Source organism: Leiobunum rupestre, chromosome 8, assembly GCF_980474605.1.
Source record: "Leiobunum rupestre chromosome 8, qqLeiRupe1.1.hap1, whole genome shotgun sequence".
In the NCBI taxonomy this organism is placed as follows: domain Eukaryota; kingdom Metazoa; phylum Arthropoda; class Arachnida; order Opiliones; family Sclerosomatidae; genus Leiobunum; species Leiobunum rupestre.
This window is the reverse complement of record NC_143391.1, coordinates 17,324,084-17,344,948: the sequence shown is the minus strand read 5'-3', so window position 1 is coordinate 17,344,948 and position 20,865 is coordinate 17,324,084. Positions and strand designations below refer to the sequence as shown.

Below are 20,865 nucleotides of genomic sequence, written 5' to 3'. Positions count from 1 at the left end.
CAGTGGCGTAGCTAGCATGGATATCATGGTGTGCTACTTACTAGTCTCTAGTTTGTGTAAGTTTTAATTTTTTTCACGGTTGGGTGTCACCCCCCAGTGTCCCCCCAAATCACGCCACTGATATGACGTAAATTACGTCACTTCCGACTCCGTGACGAAATCATTGATATATGAAATAGCATAGATACCTTACGCTGCATACGGGCCCGTAAAAAGAACAAGGAAGAGACAGCTAGCAGAAGACCCATATTTTCTGGATGAGCTACGTAATAATGCCATCTATCGGTAACCAAAATTAGTATTTGGAAAATATTTGCTGGATGCGCTACGTAATAGTGCCATCTTTTGGTGACCAGAATTAATATTTGGAAAAAAGAACGCGGTAGATTAGGCCAAATAATGTTGAGCTGCCCTCATCAACCTTTTTCCAGAGTTGGCAAACTTAGAATTTCTATATTTCAAAGTAATATAATATTTGATTAGTTATTTAAAGAAACTTCAATTCGTTAAAATATATTTAAAACGATATAATATAAGTGTTTGTTTAATTATATGTCGCTCCTCCAGATGCATTGGTCCCAAAATCCCAATATATATTTATCCTTTTTCCAACTATATTCTATCCTGACTAAATTCCCAACCGTTTTTTTTATTAAATTTCCATAGGCAAAATAGTGCTATCGTTGAAACGGTTTTTGGTCGTATCTACGATTTCTAAGCAAAGTAAATTTGAGCCCATTAGATAGTAGATGTCGTAGGCCTACCGTGTACGACTACTTCGACTACACGGTCATACGAGAGACTAAATTCTATGGCTTGACATGGGTATAAGACTAGCTATTAAAACAATAGAAATATTACTTAAGAACACTTTCTTGAAATCATGTACAAACCGAAACAGTCGGTGGCGTCACCTATCTTTCAAAGAAAATATACATTTTTATATGTCGTCTGCTTATACACGTTTCAGTGTTTCACGCTAGTCGTAGATAGCGCCACTGGCTTAGATTATTATCACCGCTAACTCGCGGTATTTGACGCCACCGACTAATGATAACTGTTTCGGTTCAAACGTGATTTCAAGATAGTGCTCCACGCCATCAAATACAAATTTTGGCTCTAAAAGTACTATAATAATAATAATAATCAGCTAGGCTACTACCCAGGGCACCACCTTAGGGATAAGTCATCGAGCGACTTTTAAAGCCATTTTATTCAGGTGGCCGGGTTACAATGCGTAGGAGGGTGGTGGCAAGCCCTGCATGCCACGCGAGCCAACAGCTCCCTACACTAATTATTACCGTTAATCTTAACAAGTTTTTATGAAAGGGGAAACCGAAGAGCTCGGGGGAAAACCCCTTTAACCAGTGGGGAGATAACTTGCTAACTCTACGCAAAAGGACTTGTTCCGAGTTTTCACCCAGTGCCACAAGCTGGGATCGAGCCCGGCTCCTCTTGCTGCGATGCGAAAGTGCTAACCACTCCGCCACCCCACTTTATATTCCCAACTCAATGGTTTTTCCAGTCTAAAGTTTAGCTCGTGCTTCGCGATCACGTGATTTCGTTTCCATGGTAACCTTTTCAATAGCGGAAGGATTATAACAATTTTCGCATTGAAATTGTTTCATACTTATGAGTGATTATGTTACATATGCTACTACTAAAGCGTACAAGAATCTGGTACTTAATAGTTTTACTGTCAAGTAACATTGACTTCGCTTAAAGCCACGTTCACACTTTTCCGTGATATCGATTCAAATCGATTCAAAACGTTTCGAAGATGTTGTATGAATCAGGCTAAATCGTTTTAACCCGAAACAAAACGTTTTTTACCACTTAAACGTACGAACGTAGCTTAAGCTGCGTATAATATAATTTAGAGTAAGCCCGAATGCTCCCCAATCTCTGTTGGCAGATCGATTTATAAAATTTGGTCTTCGTCACGAACCAGCAAATGGTTTTAAGTTTTATTTTTGAAATTTATTTTAAATCGATTTATGTTGAGTGGGTTTTCCGGGCAATTGAAATTTCGCTCAATATTAAAATATACATTTGAATCTATAAAGATATTTTAGGATACTTAAGAGTTACCAGAATAATTAATGATCGAAGTGGTGTCGATTACTTTGGTAATTGTTCAACAAGAAAGGTATTAACGATGGACACGATGTATAAGCTCAGAGAATTAGGCCTATTTTTCACCTACCAGCGCCTGTAGAAGTGTTCTAACAGCGAGGTATTTGATGAATGGGAGGCTTACCTTGTGGGGCTTACTACAAAGAGAAGATGGAGAATAGCTCTTTATTTGGGAGGGAAAAACTATTTAGGTTCAAAGACGGAAAGATAATAATCACGGAATTGACCAGAGTAATTAAACGGCGCTAATTAGTTAGGCTCCGCTGGGGTCTACCGCCGAGTTTTCTTTCGAGCACGGGGTGGTTGGCCCCTCAACTCACTCTATTGTTTTTCTTTCTAGTTCGAGTCCCAGCTGTCGCCCTTCGGCTGATTTCGGTGGACGTCCCTTCACCGACCATCGTGGGAGAGTCGGTGGAGCTGTCCTGCCTGTACGACTTGCAGGATGAGCCTCTCTATTCCGTGAAATGGTACAAGGATGACGTGGAGTTCTACCGGTACGTCCCGAATGACTGGCCACCGGCCCAATATTTGCCAGCTCCCGGCATCAAAATTGACGTAAGTAATTGCGGATTCTTTTCATATTCAGATCCGTATACGCGCCCAAACTTTTGTCTTAATCACTTTATTCCGACGACGATCGACTCGAAGAAACTTAAAGAGTGGTCGGTCCTTTGTCCGTCCGACTTATCTTCCGCCATCGCCGCTGTTTATCTTTCTCGAGTCTTCTTGACAAGAAAACTTAATCGTTACTTTCAGGGCCCAATTAACTACCCTCCGGAAAAATGAATGGACAGGAGAGAAAAAGGTCTTCGATTCGCCGCCGAGAAAAGAACAATTTTTAAATTAACAACCTACTTTTTAGGCGAACAAATTATTACAAATTTTGCATCACAAAAAAATGATAAATTCTCAACTTCCGTAACTGAAGCCACAAGCCTATCATAAGATCCGAGGGGTAAGACACTTATGATTTTTGTGTACACCGGGAGTTCGAACTCTGCAGAGTTCACGAGAGTTCTCGAGAGTTCGGGAGAGTTCGAGGGAGTTCGAGGGAGTTCGGGAGAGTTCTCGAGAGTTCGGGAGAGTTCGAGGGAGTTCGAGGGAGTTCGGGAGAGTTCTCGAGAGTTCGGGAGAGTTCGAGGGAGTTCGAGGGAGTTCGGGAGAGTTCTCGAGAGTTCGGGAGAGTTCGAGGGAGTTCGAGGGAGTTCGAGGGAGTTCGGGAGAGTTCTCGAGAGTTCGAGGGAGTTCGAGGGAGTTCGGGAGAGTTCGAGGGAGTTCGAGGAGAGTTCGAGGAGAGTTCGAGGGAGTTCGAGGAGAGTTCGAGGGAGTTCGAGGGAGTTCGAGGGAGTTCGAGGAGAGTTCGAGGAGAGTTCGAGGAGAGTTCGAGGAGAGTTCGAGGAGAGTTCGAGGAGAGTTCGAGGAGTGTTCGAGGAGAGTTCGAGGAGAGTTCGAGGAGAGTTCGAGGGAGTTCGAGGAGAGTTCGAGGAGAGTTCGAGGGAGTTCGAGGAGAGTTCGAGGGAGTTCGAGGAGAGTTCTCGAGAGTTCGAGGGAGTTCGGGAGAGTTCGAGGGAGTTCGAGGGAGTTCGAGGAGAGTTCGAGGAGAGTTCGAGGGAGTTCGAGGAGAGTTCGAGGAGAGTTCGAGGGAGTTCGAGGAGAGTTCGAGGGAGTTCGAAGAGAGTTCGAAGAGAGTTCGAAGAGAGTTCGAGGAGAGTTCGAGGGAGTTCGAGGAGAGTTCGAGGAGAGTTCGAGGGAGTTCGAGGAGAGTTCGAGGAGAGTTCGAGGAGAGTTCGAGGAGAGTTCGAGGGAGTTCGAGGAGAGTTCGAGGGAGTTCGAGGGAATTCGAGGGAATTCGAGGGAGTTCGAGGAGAGTTCGAGGAGAGTTCGAGGGGAGTTCGAGGGGAGTTCGAGGGAGTTCGAGGAGAGTTCGAGGGAGTTCGAGGGAGTTGGAGGAGAGTTCGAGGGAGTTCGATAGAGTTCGAGGGAGTTTGATAGAGTTCCAGGAGAGTTCGAGGGAGTTCGAGGAGAGTTCTTGAGAGTTCGCGGGAGTTCGAGGAGAGTACGAGGGAGTTCTCTAGAGTTCAGGGGAGTTCATAAGAGTTCCAATAGCAAATGTACACATGAGTTCTTGAGTGTCTTACCCCTCGATAAGATCCCCCATAAATCAAGGTCTAAGAATTATTTTCGATGAGCACACACCCTTTATTAAGTGGTAGGTATTATTAATTGGGAGCTCCTGGTGGCTTCGTCCTTGGAATTTTTTATAACAGATTTCACGCGAAGCATCAAGATTGCGCACTCTTAAGAGTTCCCACGTATGCTACAAACGGAGTGTATCTAGTTTACAAGTACCGTAGCCTGAAAGATGATCAGACGGTACTCGTCGGAGACTAGTGCGAGTGTCTCTCTGGTTGGCGGTTGGACCGTTATTTATATGCCGAGCGCGGACGTCTGGGAGAGCGCCTCTAGCCTCTACCGTGCTTAGAGCGCGGACGTCCTGGAAAGCGTTGCAGTGGGATCCGATCGTCACAATATCCATAGTTGGGTTGATTATATTTTAGCCAAATTCCTACGGGAAGATGAAAATTATTTTGAAAGAGTAAAACTAAGGCTTTCTTAAAAACTAAACTAAAAAAAAAATTATTGAATCGGAGCGCAAATTAGGAGCAAAAATTTAATATTTTAAAGGTACTTATTTTTAAAATTAAAGCTTTAAAAGCGTTTTCTCTGTAATTACTCGTCGTGGGCCTAAACAGGTCTGTCTACTGTTTTACAACGATCCAAGTAATTTGTTCTCGCGTGGACAATGCCGTCTACTAGAGGTCGGGGATGGTTAACTTTTATTCAATAGATAAAGCTCTCAAAATTATTCGTAAAATGTTTTGATCAAGTAATTTATATCTCTGTATTATCCGATTAATTTTTTGATAAATTTGTAAAATTAATTGGAAAAACGACATTTTTTTCGATAAAAAGCTAAAATTTTACGAATAATACTTGTTTTTTAATCATTTTCCGAAATATTAACCGGTAAATTTCTTTGTTTACATTTTTTCCCGAAAAAAATCAATTTAAACATGGATAATGATTAACCGTCCCCGACCTCTACCGTCTACACGGTACCCTACGCGAAAGCTTAACTTACGGGGAAACTTATGGTAGGTTTATGCTGAAGCGTGTTCGAAGGCTTACCCCGTTACATCGCGTTACGCATTAGGTAAACTTTGGTAAAATACGTCCACGATACCGTAGCTGGTTTTATTTTCTTTACCTCTATCGATCATGTTTCGCTTCGCAACAGGCCTCCTATTTACACGATGCGCCGACGCGAATTATTTTTTAGCGTGTTTTTATCACGTAACCCAATTTACTCAATTATACGGAGTAATAAAAGTGGACAAGCCACTTTACGTCCCGATTTTCCTCCGTAGACAAGATACGAGCGCCAGTATTTATAGCGTATATTATCTGCCTAATAAGCGTTATCTTCGTCGTACGTCATCCGTTCCACGCCCATCTGCTAAATTAATATTGACTTTCTAACAATAAGCGAAGAGCTAAATTTAAATAATATCCACGTCGCGGGAGTAATTTCAATAGGAACGCGAAACCGTGTTCGGATTCCGATCGGAATGAGTATACGATCATCGACGGCTCGAAGCGAAAGCGGGAGCCAATAACGGAATATTGTTGAACTAAAAGCGACTAATCTGAACGGAATTATAGCCGTCAAAAGCAAGAACCAACATTCAATATCCAGCAGCGGGCCCTCGCTTCGCAACAAGCTCCAGTCCGAACGCCAGAGGTCCCAAATCGATTCGCGATATACTCCGACTTATTAAAGCGATTGAACAACGGGGACCGGCTAATTAAAGCTTTGGCTAGAAATCCTAGATCGCGTTATGCCAACTGCTATCCGCCTCTCCTGGTATTGGAGAGTGCTGATTTGCTTATAGATTTTCTATACAGGGTGTTTCAAAAGGTTACGCGCAAATTTGAAGGAGTTGTAGGGGGTGAGTTGAGAAGTATGCCTGTTTTCCCCCCATTTACCTACGATGAGTGAAAAGAGCGCCAGAGAGCTTCAAAGTGTGCCTACTAGCTCCTGGGAGTAGGCTGCAATAAACTCAAAACCAAGCAGCGGGGAAACGCGAACATTAAGGTTTGGGTTCGTGTGATAGGTAAAAATCGAGGTAACCAGCGTAAAAAGTAGACTTAAACAGTATTTAATGTCCCTGCTGCTTGGTTTTGCGCTTGTTGCGGCCTACTTCCAGGGGCTAGTAGGTCACACTTGGAAGCTCTCTGGCGCTCTTTTCACTCATCGTAGGAAAATGGGAAACAAACAGGGATATAAATATCAACTCAACCCTTACGACTCCTTAAAAATGTTGCATAACCTTTTGAAACACCCTGTATTTCGCTTCCGAATTACCCCCGTTCGCCTCGCGCGGTTACCTGGCCAAGACGCCCATACTGATTTAAAGGCTGAAATAACTGCCGGTCGAAAATGAGCGCGTCGAAAGTAAGTTCGGTAAGATCGAGGAGAAGTCGAGAAATAATAATAATAGGTGTCGCGTGCGCTTTCTCCCGCGAAAATGGCCTCGATTGCCCAACACTACTTAAGTACGTCCCATTCTAGCAACGACTTTTAGCGAGACTTATAAATCGCTATATACCTTTACGTTATTGCATTTGTTTTCCCTCGATTTCGGGGATGAATTTAAAGGTTGTGGACCCCCCCTTCCTTTCTCAACCACCCGACATAAAGACTAAGTTCTATACGTGGTGTGGTAAACAGCGGGGTAAAGTATAGAGAGAGAGAGAGAGAGAGAGAGAGTAAGGGAGAGAGAGAGAGAGAGAGAGAGAGAGAGGGAGAGAGAGAGAGAGTGAGGGAGTGGTCACGGAGAACAACTCTGAAGTTTATGTTCAAGCGAGAACGGGGGAATTGTTTCGGTTCCTAATGTTTGGAGTTTCCAGCTTCTCCTTACTATTTCTCTCAATTTACGGTTCAACAACTTCGAGGTGAAACTCGAATTAAGAGGGAAGGCGGTCGACGGCCCTCCCACCTCATTCACTCGGCGTGAGTTTTGCCCCAAACAAAAGACACAAACGACCGTTTCCGATTCAGAAGTCACTTTTGAGGAAAATTTTAAAGGCGTGAGGAGGCGGGTTTTATTGAATGGAAAAATTTCATAAACTCTATCTTTTCTCCAGTCCTCCCTCCTCCCCGCAAAACGCGGCATTCCTTTTACCATAAGTGTATAATATTGTTACAGAAGTGTGACACTTCCTATTCTTCACACGCAACAGTTTTACTGAGAGCTAGGCTAATACCCAAGACACCACCTTAGGCTTAAGTCATGAAGCGACTTTTAAAGCCATTAATTTAGGTGGCCGGGTTACAATGCGTAGGAGGGTGGTGGCAACTAGGAGTAACAAAAACAAGGAGAACACAGCTAACCTTTAAACACGCTAACGCAGTGTTGTGTACAAATTTCATTGGACGGGCCTTTACGCTAAACGTTTTACGGGCGGGCGGGGAGACAATTTCTGAATTTTCCCCTTCCGACGGCAGTAGGCGCTAAAGCGTCTACCCAATAAAAACTGTACACAAGAAAATCCACGACTAGGTGGAAAGCCCTTCATGCCACGTGAGTAAACAGCTCCCTACACTCACGATACAGACTGCATTACGGGCTTCGTCGCCGTTTTGCTTCCGCTTGCTCCCACGTCCCACATAGCCTTTGACAGCGCCTCGCTAGGGGGAGATTTTATTCTGGTGATGACGTCACTAACTCTCGGTAAAATATTCCCTAAAGTGTTAAACTTATGGAACAATATTATAGACTTACGCTTTTACGTACATCCGGGCGCGCGCGTTATACGGGATGGTGGACCCCACTCGCCATCGTTCTAATGAAATTTAACGAATTATACGGCGATCTTCGCCTAATTAAAATACGTGGAAAATCCGTATTGAAAAATTAGAAGGCGCTCGATTTAGTTCTATACACCAAATAATTGGATGTCGTTATAGAGCCCCCTCTCTCGAAACCGAAGAGCCATCTCAAATAATAGAGAGAGCGTTTTATATAGTTCCGATAAAGTCATTTTCATTTGCTAATGAAATTTAAGGAAAAACGAAAAAGTGAAGCGTTGAGACTGCCCCAACCCCCAAATTTAATTTCCCCTTCATAATTTATGACGAAGGGGCAAACTAGAAAACGGGGAGGGTGGAGGGCGAGTGCTTCAGGTTGGCCCCATCCATTCTGCCATATAGCCGTAGTCTACACACCTACGTTGAAATTTATCACCCAGTCTTCCCTATAAGGGAGCCGTTTATGCGCGAGTAAAAACAAACAAAGCTTCGTAAACGTGGCCAGTGAATTTTAAATCTCGTTGAAAGTTTCCTGGAAGTTTCAATGAGATTTCAGGCCAAGTTCAACCCAAATTTTCTCTACTCGTACGTCGGTGAGGAGGGGGTCATATGTCTTTAAACACCGCAATAGCGGTAGATTAATTGACATTATTTTTCTTTATATTATGATACGATTCTTAATTCGTAAATTTTTGGGTTTTTTAAAACGTGGTTTTCACCCAACTTCAAATCTGTGATTAAAGGGAATATAACCAGCAAAGCAATATTTATGGAAGACCCTTTTAATTTTCAAAATTTTCCTGTACAGTGGCGCCAAACATTTCTAAAGCCAAAGGCAAGAGCGGCCAGAGCTGCAAACTTTGGTGTTCCACACCAAATACCTGATGTTATATTCCCTTTAAGAGGGTGGAGCTACATAATCACGTGTTTTGGCAAAGCCTGAGGGTACGCCTGAGTCACGTCATGGAAGGGGAGGAGCCAAATGAAATTCGACACAAACTTTACTAACGATTCCGCGTACTTTTAATGATGTATCAAGAAAAATAAACGTACATTAAAGGGAGTATAAAGAGGAATATTTATGGTGGATTGACGAATTTAGTACTCCAGTGCCGTAGCGAGATATTTGGCGCCCAAGGCAAAACACCCAAATTTGCGCCCCCCCCGGCTGCCCCCTCGCGCAGTTATATTATGAATCCATTTTAATTTTTTGTTCACTCCTTTGGCGCCTCTCTAGCCACCGGTGCCTAGGTCTACTGCCCCCCTCGCTCCGCCACTGTAGTAATCTTGCTACCAGGTTGAACCGAAGCTAAGGGTGATTGGCGCTAATAACGTTAGTAGTTTCTTCTCTTTCTAAAATAGAAGTTAATGAAACAAATATTAGTTTAAATAATCCACCGAGGGCATAAGGCAGAAATATCGGAAATAACGTTCGACGCTCTGATTTTCCGTTGCGCATTCAGCGGTATTACAACTCAATAATAAGGGTAAAGAGTAAGGGTAAAATCTAGGAGCAGTCAATAAATAGGAGCTGAATATATCAATACCGCATCGATTTATTTAAAAAGTAGCATTTTTTACCCCTATACTATCTCCGAAATGTGGGTGGGGGGATAATATGAGAGGGGGGAAACGAGAAATAAAAATTGTGGAATCGAGAAAGATAAAAGTTCGTGCGTAGAAAAAACGACGTGGACTTATCGCGGCAGTGAGGCATAAACGAGCTTTACTCTTTTCCACCTAATACCACTTATTAATCATTCGAAATAGTTGTCTTAATCAAATCGATATTTGTGAAAGCGATTCGCCCCCCCCCCTCCCCCCGCCGTCCGCTCTTGGGCTTCCAAAAATAATCCCTTTGTAAAAAGAAGAACCTTCTGTCTGCCTTTCAATGAAAAAGAACGGTGGGGTGGGCACGCACCCCTCAAAAATCCGCCCCCCCCATAGCACCCCTTGAAATAATAACTGAAACTAGCGTTCCTTGACTCGGCCATCCGGCACTTCCACTGGAAAAAAGGGCTCTTTCTTTTAGGTTGACCTCCAGATATACTCGAGGATAGCGAACGGGAAAAGGATTTTTTAGGAAATCAATCCATTACGATGATTGCATCGCTCCGCCATGATTAGCCCCTTCTTCCTAGCTTCCGCCCGTTATTAAAAGGGATAGGGACCAGGACCAGCCATCGGGACACGCGGCTGGAAGGCTAAAAACCACATTTCTCCAAGTCCTTAGCTTCCGGCTAAATCTATACCACGATTATACGCGATAAAAACCAATACAAGAAATTAATTTTTTCTCCTTTTCCGGGGAAATCTTCGGAGGGTATTCTTACGTTTCTATTTCATTTCCAGCTCTGGCTTCCCCTCAAAATATAGAGATAAAATATAACGAACGAAGATATCGAGTTACCCAAGAAGGGTCGAGATTAAATTTCCAAAAGATATTAAAAAAAATCTAGCCTCTAGATTTTATCTTATTTTCGTTTTTCATTTTATCACCCGGAAGAAATAGTCAATTTCTTTCGCGATAGCAATACGGGGCTGGTTCTTCATCTATATCTCTACGTCGACTGTATCGAGTTTCAACCCAAACAGTAGCGCGTTATTATTTTTATTGCCGTCGTAATGACAAAATATGGCGAAAATAATATACCGAGTCTCATCGGAAAATTTCTATTTTTGGCTGAAATAGAGCTTCCGTAAAGTGGAAAAATCCTTCGGCGGGAATTGGTGGCCATAACACGTATAGCGCCTTAATTAACATGGCGATTCCCTCCTCTCTCTCGCTGCCGAGTCCCCGATGTATGTATGCTTTGGCCGGAGTGGCCGCTATATAAAAGGGGTGTGGAGAAATCGTCGCGATTAGCCATAAATTTAATTTCTGGATGAACGAAACGCGTGCCTAACTCATCCCGGGCGGACAAAAATTTATTTTCGAAGGACTATAACCTCGAGTTAGTGGCCCATATCGGCGTCGTTCCGAGTTCGCCTACGTTTATTAGGAATACGAATACGGAAGTCCATCGGCCGTAGCGGTATCTTTTATCGCCCTCGGCTGGAGCCCAATTGGCCCGAATGGACTCCAAAGTTATCGCGTGCGATAGATTGGAGAAATAAATGGCAGTATTATTCTTAATTATTCACGACTAACGGAGGGGTTTATCCGCGAAATATAATATACACTCCGGCGCGATGTACGCGAAGGCTCTTTTAATTGACTGTACCTCGCTTCGAGCGTTCGCTTAATTAGCTTTGATTACGACTCAAGAACGACAGCGTAAAGGTCGCTCCCCTCGTATCGTACAGCCGCGGAAACGAATTTCATTTTTTAAACGCATTGAACGCGTTCGTACAGCCGAAACACGTGCTCGGTAATTCTCTTTTCTATCAGGGAATATAGTCCCCTTTTTTCCGGAAACAATTTTCCGAGTAACTTTTCATTATTAATAACCATATACGATTTAGATCTTCGTACCATAATTCTTCGTTTCAATTGGAAATTTGCCTACATATTATATGGTAGGGTGGAGCAACTGGGAACGTTCTTTACTAACCTAAGGTATTTTTAGTCTAGTGAAAAATTAAAAATTTTAAGCTTTTTAAATTTTATGGTTAGACTCTAACATTGAACACATTGTGCTTTTAAAAAACATATTTTAATTCGACAAGAAAAACCTTATTTTAGAGTTTAGATAGGGATTAATTTGGAAAGTAGAATATAGAATAGAAATGGCTTAGATAGTCCTTTTCATTTAATCGACTTAAGTGAATGCTAATTTTTATTTATGTCACTTTTTGGCATAATTTACTTTTTAAGTAAATAAGGTTTCACAAAGGATAGAGAAGCGAAAGAAAAAAGTTTTTCTTAAAAGTATTAACTTCTTAGACTTCGACGTATATCTAAACTAAATTTAAAACTTAATTTTGGAAAACACAGCAGAGAATTAGCTAATTCCGAGGAATATAAATATTTCACTGGTTATAATTATTAATTAATATGGGACAAAACAAAAATAGGTGTTTGAAATCATACAAATTTATTAATTAAATCTAGAATGAAATATTTATATACCTGGGTGTTCCTAGTTAGCCAATTCACTGTTTCTCTAATAATAATAATAATAATAATAATAATCAGCTAGGCTAATACCGTACGTCATCTAAGGACTTTTAACTAACGGGCGTTAGTGAAACCTTGGACGAAGCTCAAAATATTAATCGAACGACGTTAGGCCCAGTGGCGGATACATGGGGGGGGGGGGGCGCTTAAACTTTGCATGTGACTTGATGATTTGTTATTACACCCATAGATGTCTTTTAGCGTCCCCCCCCCCTTGAGTTTTTTCTGTATCCGCCACCGGTTAGGCCTAATATCTTTAGCTCGTTGAAGCAATATTTCTTCTGTTAGTTATAGGAAATTGGTATAATATAAAATAAATATACATTATTTCCAATATCTTTTGGAAGGTATTAATTCAACATGTGTTTAAAAAACATTCATTTAAAATTTTAATGATTTACTCGTTTCTTAGATACTAACATGTAGCTTTGTATTTGGAGGAAAACGTTTCGCAATTCTCACGGTAGGAGTGCTGCCCGGGGGATTCCATTTGAAGATGCGGGTTTTTACTTATGGTTGGAATCCAGTAGTTAATTCGTCCAACTTTATTTAGGAGGCCACAACATTTCGATTAGTTACGGGCGTGCTCTATTTTAACCTTTTTGGACTAAATTCTATTACTTTTTAATACATAAAGTTAAATCTGGGAAAGCGCATTCTTTATATTTGGCACGTCTCAGAAATTTACGTGACGTGAACAAGACGGGGAATGTAATTACTGTTTCCACTTTAGAGGGCCTATGTACAAGATTTTATCGGTGGGGAGGTTAAGAACGCAAAATACGTCTAGGAATATGTCGACCGTCAAAGGCTTTTTCGAGGCATTCACTAGGCCTAACGACATCTAGATTTACACGGGATAGGCTTAAGAAACGCTCCGCGTCCTCGCTACAGACGTCTTTTACCTCCTTAACCCGAAATTAACCTTTGGGTGTTATAGTTCTGGGCGCGACAGAGGGGCGCAGTTAAGGACCACATTCCAGCAGCTTCAAAAGTCAACGCGAACTTTCAGTACACCAAAATGTACGCTTTTAATTAATATACGTCGCCGTAAGCGCTCTTGAACCCTAAAATGTTGAGATTTGACGGACAAACGCTATGCAAACTTTACCACTTCCCCAGCTCTCCCAGAAAGTGATTTATTAATCACCCAACTTAGAAGCGTACAAAAGCTGGAAGAAATAAACTTTGGTTTGATCTTACCTATTAAAATTGTCCTTTGGCAGTTGACGAGGTCCAACGCGTTCACGGCGTTCCTGAGGAATGTCGACTTGAATTCGGCTGGGACGTATCGCTGCGAGGTGTCCGCGGAAGCGCCGTCATTCGCCACCGAAGAAGCCGAAAAAGTCCTCCAAGTCCTTGGTAAGACACGTTCACGTTCTTCTCTTCCACGTGAACTCCTATATAAATGTCCTTGTCTCTCGGTATCATCCTCGTAGTGCTGCCATCTCAGGGACCAACCATATTGGGTGGTCGATCCAAGTACAGAGTGGGAGACACTGTCAATGTCAACTGCACCTCGGCCAAATCAAAGCCAGCCGCCGTCCTCAAGTGGTACATCAACGGACTACAAGTAATTAAACTACTTACATATTTTATTCGTTAGATTTTATGTACTAAAATTAAATCAAAACCAGTTCTTTAATCTGAACAAAAACGATGTAGAAAAGTAAATCTAAAGAACAGATATAAAATAATTAATGAACACCAGCAACTTTAGAAAACAACAAACTGTGTAAAATATTCTGACAGTCAGAAATTCATTAAGAAGAGAGGTCCAAGCAGTAATTAAGAACTACAGGATTCTTTCTCTGAGTAGTATAATTTTCAATTTAAAATTCCCAGCTACGTTCTAAGCAAAAATGTGTTCAAATGGTGTGCAAAGTGGAACTTTTGCGTTCGTAGTCACTTTGGATTATTGTATCGTTCAATCGGGGAAGAGAGTTCTTTCAGAGTCGAATTTGTATTCAATGATATTGTATTTCAATTTTATCCAACGTTTTCGTAAGGAAATTAGCATACTCTAATTTTAAAATTTATAGCTTTGCCTACCAAGGTGTTTAATTTTGAATTTCATTTCTGTGTGGAAAGTTTGATGCTACATATAGCGTTCCAAGTTGATCTATGTTACATATAGCGTTCCAAGTTGATCTATGTTACATATAGCGTTCCAAGTTGATCTATGCTACATATAGCGTTCCAAGTTGATCTATGTTACATATAGCGTTCCAAGTTGATCTATGCTACATAAGGCGTGCCAAGTTGATCTATGTTACATATAGCTTTCCAAATTGATCTATATGTTACATATAGCGTTCCAAGTTGATCTATGTTACATATAGCGTTCCAAGTTGATCTAAAACCGTGTGCTCTCAGTGTGGTGAGACTTTGCTCTAAATTCCTGTTAGAGCGCACTTTACAGATGATAAATGAAAAACACTAAGTCTTTCCAAAGGCCGGAAGAGAGGGTAATAATCTATTTACTTTCGCTTTAGTATAGTAAATCTGATGAACTTTAAACCAGGTAATAACATAGCGAGTTATTTTAAACTATAATTTCGATTTTATTTTCACTATAAACACGCAAACGATCTACGTAAAGATCATTTGCGAGCCTAACTGCGTGCCGCGGGTGCTGACGATTTGCACTTAACTTAAATTCAAAATAATGGCGTTAAATAAAATATGATAATTTAGATAAAAGAAAGTACCCAGTGGGAATTATTTTTGTCACGGCACGTTTGAATGCTGGGCGCTAGTTGCATTAGCGAGAAACCCGCGTTAAAGTATTAATAAGCCCACAGCCTGGCAAAAGAGGAGAACACGCGTTGACCTTCAGGGAAAATGGGCCTCGCACAAACCCAGGTTCGCTCACTCCGCGGACGAACAAAGAGTTTACCGTGTATAAATTCTCTCGGTTAATGTAACAAAATTTGCATAAATATTAAAGCGGGCTGGAAACTGCCGGCAATTGGATTTAGCGCAACGGCCAGAGATATCGTCAAAGGGACGCTCCTGAATCGAGAAAAGCGGCTTTTCAAAACAAAAGAGCTCTTCTTTGCTATACGCGAGATCTATAAATTTTTAATTTAATCACGCAACGAGAATGATATACGGAGTTATATTCACCCGAAATTTCCGAAAAGAGTAACGCGTATTCGGGTTTTAACCGTCCCACTAATTAGTCTAAGAATTTCTCCTAATTTCCTCACGAATTTAGAGAACTTGGAAGTGTATAGTCTCGCAAAATTTTCTTCAAAGAAAAAGCGATATTCTAATTGACGTAATTTTACGTCGTGGCTACTCTACCGGTTACTCTACCGTAAGTTCGCATTTCGCGTAATTACCTTTCGAAGGACCCCCGCCTTAAGCTAATTACTCAACTTTTAAGTAGTTTTATACGCGGACTCGAGAGTTTTCTTCGTTTCCTTAAATTCCCGGAGCTGGTGGACCAGCGGTTCTAAGCGATATGGAAAGGTGCTCCAGGACACTACACGAATGCCTAATAAATATAAAATGACTGATAAAGAGACCGAACAAGGGCTTATTGAATCGAGTCAGACTCAAAGTAAGCAATGTCTTAATGCGATAAGGCGGCGCGTACAACGAACTTACTCGCTCGAAGGCGGAAATAAAACCAACGAAATAGACGAAAAATATAAATCCTTTCTAATGGCTTTATAAGGAATTAAATTTCGTTAGCTTAAGAGCTTCCATTAGACATTTAGTCCTTTTAATTATTCGGAGACGTGACACGTAATGTCGAAAATATATCAAGTAAACGACGTATACTCGCGATTATTTCCGCGTGGAATATTGGATATTCACTCAAATTCCTATTAAATAAAAGGATAATGTTGTAGCGAAAAAAAACTAAACCCAATAAACAGTTTCAAAACTAAACTAAATACAATGCAATACTAAATACAATAAACAGTTTCAAAACTAAACTAAATACAATAAACAGTTTCAAAACTAAACTAAATACAATACAATACTAAATACAATAAACAGTTTCATAACTAAACTAAATACAATACAATACTAAATACAACAAACAGTTTCATAACTAAACTAAATACAATACAATGCTAAATACAATAAACAGTTTCAAAACTAAACTAAATACAATACAATACTAATTACCATAAACAGTTTCAAAACTAAACTAAATACAATACAATAATAAATACAATGAACAGTTTCAAAACTAAGCTAAATACAATACAATACTAAATACAATAAACAGTTTCAAAACTAAACTAAATACAATACAATACTAATTACCATAAACAGTTTCAAAACTAATCTAAGTACAATACAATACTAATTACCATAAACAGTTTCAAAACTAATCTAAGTACAATACAATACTAAATACAATAAACAGTTTTATTAAAAAAACTAGACGACTTAGTTTTTTAATAAAACCGTTTATTGTACATACAGTATGTTCTTTAGTTTTATTTTATTTTACGTTCCGTAAATTTTATTAAAATATTGAAATGAGAATGTTGTAAGCAAAAATATTCGTCAGAAAGTCATTCAGGAGAAGTTTTTTTATGAGGCAAAATATCCTCACTAATTAGCGTAGAAAAGTATGACCCATTCTCCCAGATCAGAGAAATGTATCTAATAAAAAGAAACCAGCCCGTATATCTTTTAAAACGATACAGATCGATACCACGATGTGGCCTAGGTACCGCAGAAAGCACTCTCCCCCTCCCCCACGCGAATAAGGTGACCCGGTTTCGGGCTCCTTCTGTCCTATACTAGTCATTATACTAGGGCAATTGGTTTTTATCTTCTAGAAAAGTCTTCTCTTTCCGTATCATCCCACTCGGGGACATGGCACTGCTAACGGCGGCGGCGGATGACCGACTTTATCAAACCCCAGTACTTAATCCTAACGACCTACGAGGATTAAGGGTGTTATATTTCCCAATAAATATCTCTCCATCCACTCGACAGAGCGGTTTCTTTTCAACTTGTATACCATTCGGATCGTGAAGTCTGCAACCCTCGCAAACGGATTTTCCTTTACCTGGATTTCGAGAAATAATCGATAAAATGAACTAGTTCGTTGTGGGATGAAAATATTTACTAATTTACATTGTCTTGAGAAAAAACGGCTCAAGCTTAATTATTCAATTATCTCGAAAATAATTAAGTCTGTTAGTTACTAACGTGATAATTGCCAGGAATTTTAATAGATTTGCCAGGAATTTTAATAGATTTGCCAGGAATTTTAATAGATTTGTCAGGAATTTTAATAGATTTGTCAGGAATTTTAATAGATTTGCCAGGAATTTTAATAGATTTGTCAGGAATTTTAATAGATTTGTCAGGAATTTTAATAGATTTGCCAGGAATTTTAATAGATTTGCCAGGAATTTTAATAGATTTGCCAGGAATTTTAATAGATTTGCCAGGAATTTTAATAGATTTGCCAGGAATTTTAATAGATTTGTCAGGAATTTTAATAGATTTGCCAAGAATTTTAATATATTTGCCAGGAATTTTAATAGATTTGCCAGGAATTTTAAAAGATTTGTCAGGAATTTTAATAGATTTGCCAGGAATTTTAATAGATTTGCCAGGAATTTTAATAGATTTGTCAGGAATTTTAATAGATTTGCCAGGAATTTTAATAGATTTGTCAGGAATTTTAATAGATTTGCCAGGAATTTTAATAGATTTGCCAGGAATTTTAAAAGATTTGTCAGGAATTTTAAAAGATTTGTCAGGAATTTTAATAGATTTGTCAGGTATTTTAATAGATTTGTCAGGAATTTTCTAGGTTAGTTGGTTTTTTGGTTGAATTCCGTCGATTTTTTGGACAACGGCAAATACAACAAGTGAGTTTCAATAACCACATCGCCATCTATCGGCTTTAAAATAACTATTAGGATGGTACTTTTCACAACAAAGGGAAGCCTAAGCTGACGTCATAGGTCACCGAGTTCACGCTGAGGTATGAAGTCAAAGTACCATCCTCGTCTGCTTTTTCGTTCAACTGCGCATGTGTCCGCTATTATTGAAACTCGCTTATTGCGTTCCAAATAACCTTTTTAAAGTTTAGTTAGAAGAGACCACCACTTTTTCGCGTATTTTATCATCCTTTTTAAAGTTTACCTTAGTTGAGCGAGTGTAAACATTTTAGTGTTGTTAATTTTCCGAAAAAATAAAATGCGGAAAAATTTCCAGAAAATTTTCCGGAAAATTTTCCGAATAGCGGAAAAATAAAAAATTGAAACTGAAATTAATTTACTTTTCAAGGATTTTTAATGTTTTTAACTTTGTATCGATATAAAATGTCTAATATCAGTAAACATACTACAAAACATTAATAGCGTTACATTGTTAATCAGTTTAAACTAGTCTAGATGTTTAATTTGACTTTCAGATTCGAATAAATGAGGCGAAAAAGCGGCTTTATTTAATTTTGCAAACAATATTAGACTAATCATGGAATGAATACCTTTTTTTTTTTATTTTTTTCCGAAAAATTACGGAAAATTTCCAGGAAAAAAGGCCTCGGTCATTTTCCGACTTACAACACTAAAGTTTTTATTTTCTAGCTTCTTGGACTTTCCCAAGACCAAAGTGTAGTTTTGACCCTGTTTTCAATGAGTTTACGCGCTTGGGTCTAATAATTATTTATTTAATTCCCTTCTAATTCATTCATTGCATGCTCTTTCGTTCAATGAGCTCGCTGTAAGTCAAGCTATTTTTTTAAATTTTACACACCAAAAGATATGACCTAGAAAGTGTTTGAATTATACAAATTTACCCGCATCATCGCATATTTCGCTTTATCATAATTCCATTTCGGAAGCACTTCACTCAAAGTTTAATTTCACGACGAAAGCAACCATACTCGCCCAATTTGGAAAGATAAATCACAACAAGATTCATTTTTCAAATGGTCGAAATTAATTTGTTGAAACTCAATACGTTAATAGTTTACTAAAATCACCTTTCGTCAACTTTCAAAACGTTACATACATAGCCGCACACCTAGGCTCGGTCTCGGGTTCACCTTCAGCGTTTTCCTTAAGCTCGGGCTCGCAGAATGAGGTAGAGACCGTTAAGGTTTGGTGACATATATTTAATAGGCTCTAGTTTCGCCACTGCTTGATATTTTTCTCAAACATTTCACATTCCTTCGTATCTTTCTTACGTACTTAAAATGCCATTTGGAACCACTCAAACATAACTGCATCATTACTTGAAATCAAATTATTAAATTTGGAAATGTAAGAATTTTCCGATTCTTAAGATGGTTTTCTGATCAATAGAAACTAGGAAAAGAACCTTTTAAAGAGACTATTTAAAATATTAAAATATTTTAAAGTACCCCTTTCATCGGATATTGTTAATACGGCAGAAAAATAAGGTAAATATTGGTAAATAGTGACTCATATTTTGTTAAATCCAGCAAATTATTCATACGCTGTGCAAAAAAGTTCAAAAGGCCTAAAACCTAAATTTTATTTTTATCATTATTTAGAATACCAAAACAGTATATCACGTATCTGATAAATGCCGATTTCAATTTAATTGTGTTGCTAATTTTCCGAAAAAATAAAATGCGGAAAATTTTACGCAAATCGGTAAAATAAAATAATTGATACATAAATTACTTTTTAAGGGTTTTTAATGTTTTTAACTTTTAATCGATATAAAATGTCTAATATCAGTAAACATACTACCAAACATTAATAGTGTTACATTATTAATCAGTTTAAACTAGTCTAGAGGTTTAGTTTTACTTTTAGATTCAAACAAATACTACAAAACATTAATAGTGTTACATTTTTAATTTGACTTTCAGATTCGAAAAAATGAGGCGAAAAAGCCGCTTTATTTAATTTTGCAAACAATATATCAGACTAATGATGGAATGAAAACTTTTTTTTATTTTTTTCGGAAAAATTCGGACTTACAACACTACAATTTAATTTAATAAATATTTTTTATTTATTACTTACTATTATCTAAAATATTTTGGCACTTAATATCATAACGCCATTTACCATTATGCCTAGAAAAATTCCCTTCAAAAAGCCAGACAAGAAATATAAAAATGAATGCGCTGGTAATTCTATTTAGCCAGGAGATAATTGAATGTCTAAAAACCGGGTCCCTCGGTTTAAAATTAAAAAAGCGGGGCCGTTTCAATTAAGTTAAACGATTTCCCCGGGATAGAAAACGCTATATTTAATATTTTAATATTTTAATACGTTAAAGAAAAACCTTAGGTTTAAAAATAAGCGGGCCAAAAAAAGCGAACTCCGGAGAGAATGAGGGCGGTGCATTTCGCGAGCAGCTCTTTCTTCGCTTTTTCAAATGAAGCGAGCGGAATTCTTAGGGCTTGGATACGTGCCCAGAGCCTTCGGTTCTAATGAAGGGAAGAAGAATAAGTAGATACGGGGTCTGAAACGGGGGGAAGGAAGGAACGTGAAGAGAAAGGGTGGTTAGGCTCCTCGTCAGGTTTTTTCCCGTCTTCATATTCCCGGGGCCGTGGCGCGGACTAATTCGAAAGGCGACCTATACGCGTTCGAAATTCGGAGTGATATATCCGTTCCCACAGCGCCAGTACACGCTCGCCAGTCGCTCTTCTTGACGACGGAGCAAAAATCAAAATCTCGAGAGGGTTAATACTTCGGCAAAGAGAGAAAAGAAGGGTTTTAGCGCGGGACAGACGTCGGTTTAAGGGGTTAGTTCAGAGTAC

At 39.3% G+C, this 20,865-nt stretch overlaps 1 protein-coding gene across 3 annotated transcripts in view; it reads left to right on the top strand.

Annotated features, from left to right (window-relative positions):
• Window positions 1–20,865, top strand: part of LOC149932538 (uncharacterized) — a 66,149-nt gene that overhangs the window by 19,674 nt on the left and 25,610 nt on the right. For all 3 annotated transcript variants that reach the window (XM_090156315.1, XM_090156314.1, XM_090156313.1), the window contains exons 3-5: window positions 2,477–2,691; window positions 13,355–13,490; window positions 13,568–13,701. In XM_090156315.1, the coding sequence (XP_090012441.1) occupies window positions 2,477–2,691; window positions 13,355–13,490; window positions 13,568–13,701 (485 nt within the window). The remainder of the gene's footprint in view (window positions 1–2,476; window positions 2,692–13,354; window positions 13,491–13,567; window positions 13,702–20,865) is intronic.